This window comes from Rhyacophila brunnea, unplaced genomic scaffold, assembly GCF_057557595.1.
Source record: "Rhyacophila brunnea isolate RB1 unplaced genomic scaffold, BYU_Rbru_1.0 scaffold_22, whole genome shotgun sequence".
Classification (NCBI taxonomy): Eukaryota; Metazoa; Arthropoda; class Insecta; order Trichoptera; family Rhyacophilidae; genus Rhyacophila; species Rhyacophila brunnea.
The window spans coordinates 3217498-3231168 of record NW_028232882.1 but is presented as its reverse complement, the minus strand read 5'-3'; the positions used below and the strand labels follow the sequence as shown (position 1 = coordinate 3231168).

Sequence of the window (13671 nt, the reverse complement as noted above, 5' to 3'; positions counted from 1 at the left end):
TATTTGTATAGCCGACTGCCAACATAACAAAAATTAACTAGAAACGTCTTTGTTTCCAGTTGGTCGTGCCGTGCCCAAGGGCAGTACGCCGGTGTTGTGAACTGTGTTTCTGGATTATTGAATTTTCTGTCAGACTTCGTCCTCGACCTGGCCGGGCTCATTTCGTTTACGATTGAGCCTTTTCATAAACTGTTTAAAAATGAACGACAATGGTTGTATTCATTTAAATAATTTTAAAGCGGCGAAAGGCACCCAACCCTATAAAGTTGTGCATGCTTTTTTTGTGGCGTGCACTTCATACGAGGCGAGAAGCTACAAGGTTTGCTGAATTTTGATAAAATGCGTTTAAATATTAAATTTCAACACGAGGGTGCATTTCAAACATATTTAATTGAAAGACAATGAAAGTTTGAAATTGATCAGCGAAATAAGACGAGGAAAATAGTTTTTATTATGCAAATTTATCGCAGTCTGCGAAACAGCTGACGCCGTTGTTTTGAAAAAGATGCATTTAGGATGCGTTCGTGCATGCCCAGATTGATAACAATTAAAGCCGCGCGACTAGTGTTAATCGTTTGTTTATGAAACAGATTAGTTTATTGGTGATTTCGGTGTAATTGTTTTGTGATAAAACTGACATGTTCTGTCATCATTTTAGGCCACATCATGCCTGTGTTTTACGTGCAGTTCACCCGGACCTCGGTTGCATTCCTGTCTTCATTGTATATTTTTCGGTTGCTACGCGGGACATATCCAAGATCATTCCAAACTGAAAAAGCATTTTCTTTACGTGGATCTTTCCCACGGGAATATTTACTGCGCGCAATGCCAGGATTACATATACGACAGAGAATTGACTGAAATAGCAAACCTTAACAGAGTCAAGGAAACAAAGTGAGTATCGAAGCCTCTAATACTGTCATAACATAAGGTGAGTCCACTTGCACCCATAGCGGTGTGATTTGCACCTGGTACAATCTGTTTTGAAAAGCTCATAAATGTTGTATCAAAACATACATCCATCTCTATTATAGAGAGTCCTATATATTGTATAATACATATAGGACTGTAGGTAGATACAAAATTACGTTATAGGATATACCTACGTTTTTTGTTCGCAATTTTTATATTACTCACCTAACTGATATAAAATAATTATTACAAGATAAAAAGAACTTTTTATATACAACGTTTTTAAATTTTCTGTTGAATCATATAAACTTGACTTGACTAGCTTAAACGATCAAAAAAATTTGTACTTAATAGAAATAATACTGAAATGTCATTTTGACATGTCATATTGATTTCCATAGTAACGCACGTATTATTAATAATTTAGTTGCTAGGATCCCAGACCCCTAGCAACCAATAATGGTGTCGAAATAACTTTAAATACAAAACAGAATTAACTGTAAATTAATTTAATTCTACTTAAACTTACTTAAAAGTATTAAAAACATGCATTGGCATCGTGTTCTGATATATTCTAAAAGTTTCAAATGTCTAGCTAGTCGGGAAGTTAGTTAAAAATCGATTGCAAGATTTGTACCGGATAAAGAACCACCGGACAAATAAAAATACGAGTTAAGAAAAACGTTGTAATTGTAAAATATAGAATTTTCATATTTGGTATTGTTTTTTTTTAATTTCATTGTTTAAAAAGATACATACACAATGCCCAGTGTATCCAGGCCAAGATCTATGGCGGGCCCCCCTACCTATCGCTAAGGTTAAGGGCAGTGCAATCTTCTATAGTAGTGTTCCCCGAGTGGTTTCCACGCAACCCCAGGGTTAAGGGAATTCTGTGTATTTTTAGCAATTTTTAAATAGGTAAATCTAGTTGATTTATTGAGTAGTCGGCACTCAACATATTATGAAGCACCGATCGCGGCCTCCATTTGTGGTAGCCAAGTAACATGCAACCTTTCGCCATATTAAATAAAAAACCATTTTGTAAGTTAGGAAACACACTTAAAATAATTATAAAATACAATTGTACATATGAATTATCCTGTAATTATGTCAATCATCAAATTACATCACACAGCCACATATTTCTAAATGTTAATCATTAAGGAAAATAGCGGCTGCAGGCATCACTTAACTGGTCGACCCGCCACGCCGGGCCCTATGCAATGCCGGGCAAATGATGCATGCCGACCGAAATATAATTTGTCATATAAATCCAACATGCGTCCATTTAATGTTCTGTTTATTGTTCTATTAGTAACGATAATAATATATTCATTGACATGTTTTCTTTTTAAATTAAATGGGTAACGTTTTTAGTCATCTTTAGACGATTTAAGAATTAATACCCTCGTCGCCATCACGAAACAAATTGACGTATTCACACCTCGACGTTCGCTCTCAGACTGCCAGCGAGTCCAAAATTTTGTCGCGCCTATAGTTGAAAATTATTTGCCGTTTCACTGAAGTATCGCCTTAAGCCAGGAATAACATAATATAAGTTAGACCCAAACAGACAAGGATTATTTCATTCAGGACTTATTAGAATTGGTTATCCCATTGCCATGTCTTCTAAATTCATTATATTTTTAAGTAAGTTTTTATGTTTATATACTAACTGGCAATAAGTATCGTCTATTGTTTCCTGAATTTAGTTTGCCACCCTTAATTTCCTACTTAATTATAATTATTTGTTTTTAGACATTTATTTCCGTCATGCATGAACAATACCTATAGCCTGTTGATTGAAAAGAAAATAAATACTGTAAAGAATTTGGTTATAGTGCCGCAGATGACAATTTATTATTTTTTTTTGGCGGAAACAGTTTATCCCATTTAGACAATTATATTAAATACCCTTTTCTGTCGGTGCAGATGCTTTTCGATCCAATAATTGTTAATTTAAAATTTGATATTTCTCCAAGATTAGGTTAGGTTTAATTAGGTTGTGGCAGATTATGTTAGGTTAGGTTGGGTTTGGTCTAAAAAGAAAGTTATAAAACGTCATGCGGTCATTTGCAGCACTATTATCAAGAATTTTCACTAGTACCTATCAGTTTGTTGACAATTTATGGTTTTCATGATATGAAATAATATTTTATATTTTCAGGTCCTTAGGAATGAGTGCACCATATATTGCATGGTTACCGAGTCCGCAAGAAGCTGCTGCACTTAGAAGGTTAAGGAAGCGCCGTGTTATAAGTCCCATGACCACAATTGGCTTGAGAGGCCTCCAAAACCTTGGCTCCACGTGTTTTATGAACTGCATCGTACAGGTTTGACACATCTTACATGAATAATATCTTTTTGTTCTTTCTCTGCTCCATCTATGGGAGGCAAATTCCCTTATTGTGCAATTTCTTTTGGACCACATTAGGTTTAATGGTCCAAAACAAATTTTAATGTGTATCTCTGGTGCTATAAACAACAGTGAAATAATAATTATTGTATATTCATAATTCTAACTCTTAGAAGTGTAGTGCTTGTATAAGTATGGTTTACATAGTAGCGTTAACCAGGAATAGCTATGCCGTATTGGCAATCGCAGTGGCGAAGGGTGGAGGTAGGCTGTTAAGATCTGCCATAAATAGTGCACATTAAACATTATCAGTCATACATATGTGTTTTTATTGAACTAATACTACAATTTATAGATTATGTTGTTTAGTTTTTAAAAATCAATTAAACCCTACCGAAACCATACCATAATAGTTTTGGTATATCTTGGGCGATATGACAAAATTGTGCACATGTTTTCATTCATAATTATTTGTTTTCGTTGTATTAAGAATACGTTTTTTAAATTCATTAAACCCTGCCTAAACCAAACTATAATAGATAAAAATATTCTATCCATAAAATAGTTATGTATGATTTAATTGCATAATTTTAGATATTTTATAGATAGACAAGTATTTTTTGACTATTATCTATTATGGCTTGGATTTTGCAAGGTTTAATTGAATTTTGAAAACTAACCAGCATCATCTGTAAATTGTAGTATTATTTCAATGAAAACAAATACGTATGACTGACGAAATTTAATGTGCACTATTTATGGCGAATCTTAACAGCCTACCTCCACCCTTCGCCACTGGGCAATCGTCATACTTTTATGTTGCAGTAAAGTTAGGCCTTTCGCTCACGAGAATACTCAAAAAAGATGAGACTGAAACTAAAATTCCAACCAGTATCTAGCTAATGTTCTTATTTCAATGGCTGCTCGCTCACGGCACGACTGGAATCTCTCAGTTTCAAAATGTTCTCTACTAAACTGAAGGGCGCAACATGCTAGTCTCCCAGTCTCTCAGTTTCCAGTCTCCCATAAGACAGTGGTGCCAATATCTGTAGATTTAATGAAAAATCATATTTTCTTACCAAAATTGGTAGCACTGAACTGAACAAGCAATAAAAAGTCAAAACTCCAAAAATTAAAGATGGGCAAACCGATTTTTAATTTAAAATTTGTGGTAGAAGTTGAGAAATACTCATGCCTCTATAATTACAGGCTGCCAGAATATTCCCGGAAAAGCTTAGAATGAAGTAGGAAAGACAATGGGTTTGACAGTTTGAGGTTGTTAAATTATTATTGCAAGTGGGTTTCAGTAGCGCCGTGTGCGAAGCATCAGTTATTGGCCAGTTTATGAGTTCCAGCAGCAACCAGTTTGTCAGATTTTAGTTTCTCCATGAGCAAAAGGCTTTATTTATATTACATACACAGGTACGTGAGTACACCCAATAGAAATTGTTATAAACTCTACATAAGTTGTCGATATGCGAGGCACACACACACTATTGAAATTTACACATTTATCAGAACTTAATTATATCATAGAGTAATTCATTCGCCAAGTGACTTTTGTTACATGCCAATTGCATACTCAAGTTAGAATTTCCAAGGGTTGAAACATTAGTAAACTAATTTATACTGTTATGTTTAATTTTTGGTTATCTTTCAGGCTCTCATCCATACGCCGCTTCTGAGAGACTACTTTCTTGGGGAGATGCATAAATGTAAAGTTCCATCCGGAGGCCCTGGCAAATGTTTAGTTTGTGAAGTGTCGAAACTATTTCAGGTCAGTTTACATTTCAAATGTAGCATTTATCTCTCAGATATTTAGAAAAGTTGAAGAATGAGATGAGATGATTTTTAAGTTGAATAATCACGTAAAACACTGACAAACACAGATTTCAAACCAGAATGAGCTAACATTTTTTTTTTCAGGGCTACCAATAGAAGAAGAAAAACAATGAACCTGTTACCAATACGACCACAATATGTGCAATCGTTGATTCGAAAATCGACCTGCGTTCGAAATTCCTAATCCGGAATGTGTACGGGCAGTCCTCGACTTTCGTATATTGTACTTTCCCACAATTCGTTATTTCTTAAAATATGGATACAGTTTTTATCGATAATATAAAAACTGTACGCTTCCATACAGTCGCTCCCTTCTCCTATAAATAAATATTTTAAAATACACTTTGATTTTTTTACATTGCTCTACTTTTGTACACATTTTAAGGAACCAATTATGTACAAAAGTCGAGGACCACCTGTATAAAACTCCTATCTAGAGTCCGTATTTGTTGGTCCTGACCTACCAAATACAACTTGTTTTGCATTGAATTGAATGCTGTTCCAGCAATTCCTATTTCGATAGCAAACCCGTTTAAGTAATTAATCCTTTCCCCCACTAGCTACTACTCAATTATGATTGAAGTCGTTGGTGGTTGGACTCACAAATTGGTTAGCAACTGATGTTCCGCATACGGTGCTACTCTTTAGTGATTGACATCACAAACTGTGTAAGGAACATCAGTGACACGATTGAATGTACATTTGGAAGTATGGACGGCTAAAAAATTCCAAGTTTGAAATAGTGCCAGAAAAGTAAATGATATTATTTAACTTGTAGTCCAGCGACTAGCATGGCTCGTTTTTAGTGACCATTCAACCGACACAAAATAAACCGATAAGAAACAATTAGCACCATTAGCGAATCCCATTGAAATAAATCCGTGCTGACGCTCATGATAATAATCACTCGCCTCACTTTTGACACCATGGACCGTACAGGAAAATATCACTTGATCTAAAATATATGACACTGCTCAATTATTGATTGTCGAAAAGAGTGGCATGAATGTCTCTTCACTACTTTGGGGACTCATATTTGTATGTCTTTGTTCCACTCTGTACGGCAGACACTTGGTAGAAGACATAATGATGTAAATGTTTATTGGTGAATTATTAATCGGCCGCAACAGAGAAAACAAACGGAATTGTAACATCGCTCACCGTAAGATGATTAATATGTATGTGTATCTTTTCAGGAGTTTTATTCTGGTTCTAAAACACCATTAATTCTGCACCGTCTTCTGCATCTGATTTGGACCCATGCCCGCCACCTCGCCGGATATGAGCAACAGGACGCTCACGAGTTTTTCATTGCCACTTTGGATGTGTTGCACAGGTTGTTTTCTAAGTGTTTCCTTGCACTTCACATAATCTAACATGATGCAATTTTGCTCAGCATCTAACCCCTTCTGAATGGATACAATATGATATTGTGTTAGTCTCATATGCCATGTTAAGATTTTTTAGTAACAGATATAGAAAACTTAGTTATTATATATTTATATATTATGAATATCTTATAAAACTTTTTTGTAAAAGCTTTTTCATTAGTTGAAGAGTGTGCACGAACAACGAATGAATGGCACACTTTGGGCATAAGTATGTTATGAATAGAACATTGGTATATGGATTATAACGAATGTATTTTAGTTTTAAAAACACCACTAGTGAGTCTATTCTATACTTATCGACCGCTAAAGTGATAAATATTATCTAACTTAGGGTAGGTTTGTATCAAAATATTAGCACTAATTGTAACAATTACAATAAGTTTGTTTTTATTGTTGAAATAAGTGCTTTATTTTAATAATAACTTATTGCAACAATAAAAACCAACTTATTGTAATTGTTACAATAAGTGCTAATACTTTGATACAAACCTACCCTAAGTTTGATACTATTTATCACTTTAATCACTTTAGCGGTCGATAAGTATAGAATAGACCCATATATGGCAGATATAGTTGGTAAAAAAACTGCTTTACCGACAAACAACGATGAATGTCGAATTTTACCCACAAACAACGATGAATAGTACAAACATGGCGGACCCGGGCCGTGGTTCGATAAAATCGTTTAAATAGGAGTATAAAACGCAAGATAAACATAAATATTTGAAGGATATTAAAAAAAAACACTTAAAAGATGCTAGTAAATCAAATACTTCTAAGAAAGGAGTCGTAATTCCAGGGAAACAGCCGCCAAAAGAAGTGAGTAGGATAATGACGAATGTCACAAATACATGACCTATTTTATTAGACTAATATTCTTAATTTCGTTGTCATGCACAAGAACAGTGCTGTACGGCACATGCTGTTCATCATTATTCTCCTACAGGAGTTTTTGTTTATTGATTTTTTAATTAATTTGATTATTTTTATAATAAATTATTGTTTAATTGTAGTCCCTGTACGAATAACTACATCTTTGAAATAAAATACATTAACAAAATCCCTTAATAATAATTTTATTTACGTTTTATTCATTCCTCAACATTTTGCAAATGTGCCATTCATCGTTGTTCGTGCACACTCTTCAGTTATTCCCACGAGTAGGGCATAGCAATATGTGTCTGGAGAACATTTAAATTTATTGTTGATTTATAGGTTGCGAATAATACCTCGTATATCTCTGCAGTTTGATTGTTAGTTAGCTGACATTTAGTTCAGGATAAATTATTACATACTAATGGATTAGTGTCCAGAATAGATAATGTGTGTCCCGCTATTAACAAAATTGACTTATTATACAAAATATGCTTGTATGTTGTAAAAATGTCCAAATATAACATTCAAGAAGATAGTTTTTCTTTAAAATACATACGTAATACAGTCGAACTTGGTTATTACGAGGAAGATAAGACCGACTGAATTTGCTCGTTATAAGCATTACTCGTTATATCAGAGAACAGGTATTTTTAAATGAGCGGTCACATAACACAAAAAGTCACAATTCAAACAAAAATACACAATTAGAATTTTTCCCCGAAACAAGCACGGCATTCATAAACTACAAAAGAAGTTGTTTATTGTAATGAACGCTGGTAGGTACTAACATCTCCATCCCAAGTCATGAGCAAAAAGTAGCATTTATCTCCTCGCTCAGTATGATGGTGTTTTCGTCTGTGTATGGACTTCGGGGATGAAGAAATTACACCGGAATTGTGGCCGGAAACTGCGATTTTATTTTAAATATTGCAGCTAGGATCACTACATTTTAATAAATTTGTTTTCAGAGCGCGTCAAAATTACGCTTTTTTCTGTTGCGGTGACAGAATCTTTCTCTCCTGTTTTCCCAAAATAGCTGCTCAACCTCCTCGTCTTCTGCGCATGCGCGCCAAGATCTTTGCTTTTCGATCTCTCCGCTGCAATAATTTAACACTGCCTGCAGTCTCCCATTGCTTTTAGCGATAATATTACGCTCGTAGCAATGGACAAGATTGCGACGTTGCTGTTTTATTAAATTTTGGCGCTCAAAGAGCATTGTCGGTCTTATTATTATTTATTTTCGCAATCAACCCTTACTGTGTTGGCTTGATAATGGTTCGGGCCTCTCTAGATCCACAGAGACATCACCAAATGTTGACCATTCGGGGGTGTAACAGTACCTACTGACTTCAGCTTGGATTTTTTACATGAAATTTCAACCATATGCGTGGATACTTTTTCAATTTTGTCGGCGAAAACACCAATTAGGTACTACTTAGATACTTAACTAGTGTCACAAACGTAATCCGATCCCGGCGGCATTGGTCTATGGTCAGATTTTATTGCCTAGGGTCGAAAATGTTTTTAAACGATTGACACATTAACAGTTTTATGAAAATTTTTGACGATATTTTTACTCAGTATATCCGATAAGTAGCTCGACATAAAAATATGGAGAAAATCATAAACTAAAATGTCAATGAATGTTTCCTCATTACATCCGAGATGTCCGTGATCGTAATAACTGAGTTCAACTGTATATCTATTTCACCTTCGATGTCCAATATATTCGGGTCTTTCAAATTGAATATTGGAAACTCTGCACTAACCGATCAATATTATTTTCGTGAATTAGTTATTCTGGATTATGGTTATTCTGGTTATCAAATAGATAATATTTGTTAAAATGTTTTGTATAGAAAATAATTATTTACTCATTGAATCGTGTTAAAATTTTGGTGAAGGAGCAACATTCAGCAGAGGTCAAGAAATTTTTAATTTTACAATACAGTGCTAGTGAATTAACTTGTTTTTGTTTGTAGGCATTGCCGTAATGGAATGGAAGAGCCCGTTCCAAAGAAAGAAGGCACCACAAGATGCGACTGTATAATAGATCAAATATTCACGGGCGGCCTGCAGAGCGACGTCGTCTGCCAGTCCTGCAGCGGAGTCTCCACAACTATCGACCCTTTCTGGGATATTTCGTTAGACGTCGCCGGACCCGGATCCCTCCAAGGCTGCCTTGAGAGGTTCACCCGAGCTGAACATTTGGGATCGGGAGCCAAAATAAAGTGCTCCAATTGCAGAGCTTATCAAGAGTCAACGAAGCAGCTGACTCTTGAGACGCTCCCGATCGTCGCTAGCTTTCATCTGAAACGATTCGAGCACTCTAGTCAAATCGATCGCAAGATTTCAACCTTCATATCGTTCCCCGCCGAATTGGACATGACGCCCTTCATGTCCAACCACAAGAGGCAGCAGAGTGCCGAAGCCAGGTCCCGCCACAACAATAACAACAATGCGGAATCATCTGGAGTCCAGGGAGGCGATCTGTCGATCTTTGAGGACAATCGGTATTCTTTGTTTGCCGTTGTGAACCATCTAGGGTCGCTGGACGCGGGTCATTATACCGCATACGTGAGGCAGATGCAAGGGTGTTGGTTCAAGTGCGACGATCATATGATTACTCGGGCATCACTGAAAGAGGTGCTTGACAGTGAAGGGTAAATACAAAATATTATTTTAATTTACTATTTCATTTTAGTGGCTATTAATGGTAAAACATCATATGGGAAGCTGAGGTCCATGTACATAGGTAACCGATTTGAGTAAATTGAATTGAAAGTTAAATATACGATTGTAAATTATATTCATATAATCAAAAAACAGATTAATAAGATAGAAATGTAAAAGCCATCAGTGTGGACCAACACGACACCGTGGACCATGGGTTTTGAAGCAGGGTACTTTATGGCAGTCCATGAAATCCAAGTATAACAAAGAGCACCGATTAATTAGTCTTTGAAGGGTTGGTGTCAGGAAAAAACATTGAAATTAAATGACAATACATAATAACTAGTGGCGCTTTTTAGTGGACTGTAATTGGAAGGGAATAATTTGGGTGCTGGGGGAGGTTATACAGGGATTTCAGGCACTAACCGTTAATGTTAAAAAGGCGGGCGGGCTGGGCTGGGCTAGCTCCTGTTCTCGCACTCCTCACTAGTCACCCTGTATCTCAGCGATTGACCCTCAAAAACTGTAAAAACTGTAAACTGTAATGCCATCTTGATGTCATGTGTCATCGTGAAGAATGACCGAAGTGTTTATAGAATGCCTGGACGCACTAGAGGTAGATTAGGATTGCCATAATTGGCCCAAACAATAACATTTTATACACATGGGTTCATGGACTGTAATCCAATATTTGGAATAAAATGTTTATAACTTTTCATACAAAGCAGCTGCATGTATGAATCCTGTGTCAAACATGAAATATGAGGTGATGTGAAGATTGCTGCTCTTAATTCATTTTTTATTTGTATACCACTTGTCCGCTGCGTGAGGGCGCCACATGCTAACATTTGACATTCAATACTTTTTGTACTGTGGTGGGCTTAGTTCTAAATTCGAACACCGTACGATTTATGATGGTATGTTATACAAATCCCCAGTTTTTTATGATGAATTTCTTTAACTATAACCCCTAGATTGAAGTATTTTGTTTGAATGGAAAATTAATATTACAAAACCACACACCCTGTATCGGGGTCAGACTTACAATAATTGAAGGGGCCATGGCTTAATACATTTTGGAGGCCCAGAAAAACATTAATGATATTTTACAAAATTTCAACCGCGGATGCTACGGCCGATGCGTGCAAAATAATATTTTTGCGTGACGTCATAATGTCTGAATGCTGCACGGTAGTTTCTAATATAATTTTTTGTGTATTAAACATTTCTTTTGATGGCAAATTTTTTTGAATTTAAGTGTCGTTAATACTATATTGAAACAGCTACTTAATATACTTCTGCGAAGCTGTTGGACAATGTAAATTCATTTGCGCGGGGGTAGCTGCTTTTAACTCTATGGTAAATGAGGACCGCAGTGTCCAGGACTCAAATCCCTGTTGGATCAATTAATTTATAATTAATGTATGCATAAGACAATAATTATATACTTTTTCTCTTTCAGGTATCTTCTCTTCTATCACAAGACTGTATTGGAGTATGAATGTGATGGGGTCTAGGATTATACGTTCGTGTTTAAAATTATATCGTAAAATCAAATTGATCATTTGTCCAATCTGAAAGTATACCTCTGTATTGTAAAAATGGGAAGTATCAAAGATTTACAATTAAGGCGATGTCATTAATGTATCGTAGAAAACTGATTGTTTATTATAATCATTGTACTTTGGACTTTGTGAAATCTAACAATGTACTTTTATGTACTTTACTACTGTACTGAGTCTATGTGATACGTACATCACTGCTGATGCCGATATGTTTGGAAATTATTTGTGTTGCCTAGTTATGTGTTTCATCGTCACCGGTACTACAACCCAATATGGATCTTAGCCGCCTCCACTCCCTCCGACTGCCGCAACCTCCCTTCACCTCTTGAGTCAGGGATGCCGTGTTTCTTTCTACACAGTAGTGTTCGTCTCCAGCAGCTTTATTCCATGTACCCGCCACGAGTCGAATATGTTCCGGTGTGCTTTGCGATTAGTTATCACTTAGCGTATTCTGCACAACTCGATGCCCTGCAGCGGTAATTTATCGCGGGACAATCCACCGATCGCGCAACAGAGTAAATTAGATGTGCAACTTTTCTTGCGCATTTGAGAAAATTATTTATCGCGAGAAACTTAAGCGATTCTAACATGGGTGGAATAAAGATATTTTTGTCGGGTTTACAACTGAATTTACATTTGAATAAAGCTGCAGATCCGCACTTTTCCCTGCTGACCTATCAAAATGGTGCCTCTTGCGTGTCTGCCATCTTTAAGACTGCTTAACAGACTCACTCCACTTTCACATGTGAGGCGGCTAGGGGATCATTGTACAATGAGTATAGTTGGTGGTTGTACTTTCATCATAAGACCCTTCTCAATATCTTCGTTTTAAAGACATCCAGTTAACCATAGGTCAATATGGATCGGCCTAATTAGGGTTTTGTAGAGATTTTTAGTTTTCTTTGAAAAGAGTCTTGATCTGAATTGAAAGGATTTCTTTGCCACAGAAATTCATCTTCTATATTCTTGTTAAATGTAATTTTGTGAAGTAGTGCGTGATCCTAGATGTATGAATATATGTTTGGTTTTTACCACGTTTTCCACTGATGAAATCAACTTTACTGTTAAGATTTTTATTTTAAGATATTACTCATCAACAACATATGAACCATTCTTTTTGACTCGGCATACTCTTCAAGAGTATCATCTTGATTTTTGGTGAGTATTCTGGCTTGGGTGCTTGCGATGGAAGGATGGTTTTTTTTTATTCTGATGGTGTTCTGGCTTCCTACAATACCACTTAATACCATTGTCAAGATGTATTTGACGAACATAGTTACAGGATGAAGTATCAAAATGATTGGCGAGTGACAGGAATCTTGGAAGCCATAATATGCTCCACTTAGAGTGGATATGGCGTATGTACAGATGTTATTTTTGATACAATTTTCTCTCGAGATTTGTGTTGTTAGTTAAATAATACTTGTTTATTCGTTAACAAGTAGGTATTTTTAATTAATATCGACTGATGAGTAACGTCAATTTTGTAAGTGTTATTTTTGTTTGAATTGTCACATTTTAGAGACTTGTAGTTCAAATGATCAGTATTATGAATGATTTATATGTCACTAAAAATAGAAAAAAATGTTTTTCTTACTTAAATGAAATGTTAAATGCTTAAAAATACTGTAGTATTCGTTGTTAAGATATGAAAACCTCGTAACTTAAAATTTTACGATATTGGGTTTTTTTACTTATTTTATAGCCAATTTGGTGAGCTATTAAGGTGTCTAACTCATATGTGGTATTTATTTATAGTTATTGAGATATTGACAAAAATCACAAACTCGTACGTAAGTTGTAATACTCGTATCTCAAACAATCTTACTTAATATAAGTTTTTAAAATTTCAATTATTATTTTTTTCCATCTCCTTTTTAAAGATTATTAAATAAATCAAATGTCCAAAGTTTTCAAAGATAATAAAATATAACTATTTATTATGTATTTATTATAAACATTGAAACCTTGTAACTCAATAAAAATCTTTGAAAATCGTACATTGGAATAACAAAAACTCGTAACTCATTTTCCAAGTTAAATTCTGCCAAATCTA

The 13671-nt window shown here is 35.3% G+C and overlaps 1 protein-coding gene across 1 annotated transcript; it reads left to right on the top strand.

Moving 5' to 3' along the window:
* The first annotated feature begins 35 nt into the window (after nt 1–35).
* On the top strand, nt 36–13614 carry not (ubiquitin carboxyl-terminal hydrolase nonstop). Its single transcript, XM_085949826.1, has 7 exons — nt 36–319; nt 659–894; nt 3080–3245; nt 4929–5045; nt 6307–6446; nt 9360–10040; nt 11513–13614. Exons 1-7 carry the CDS (start codon nt 200–202, stop codon nt 11565–11567), a joined length of 1515 nt encoding a protein of 504 aa, XP_085805952.1. The 5' UTR covers nt 36–199; the 3' UTR covers nt 11568–13614.
* Nucleotides 13615–13671: the final 57 nt, after the last annotated feature.

Bases quoted from the DNA above. Each gene is read 5' to 3' on its own strand.
- not (XM_085949826.1), top strand. From the start codon at position 200: ATGAACGACAATGGTTGTATTCATTTAAATAATTTTAAAGCGGCGAAA. The intron at 320-658 runs GTTTGCTGAATT...TCATCATTTTAG, and splicing joins ACGAGGCGAGAAGCTACAAG to GCCACATCATGCCTGTGTTT. The intron at 6,447-9,359 runs GTTGTTTTCTAA...TTTTGTTTGTAG, and splicing joins ACTTTGGATGTGTTGCACAG to GCATTGCCGTAATGGAATGG.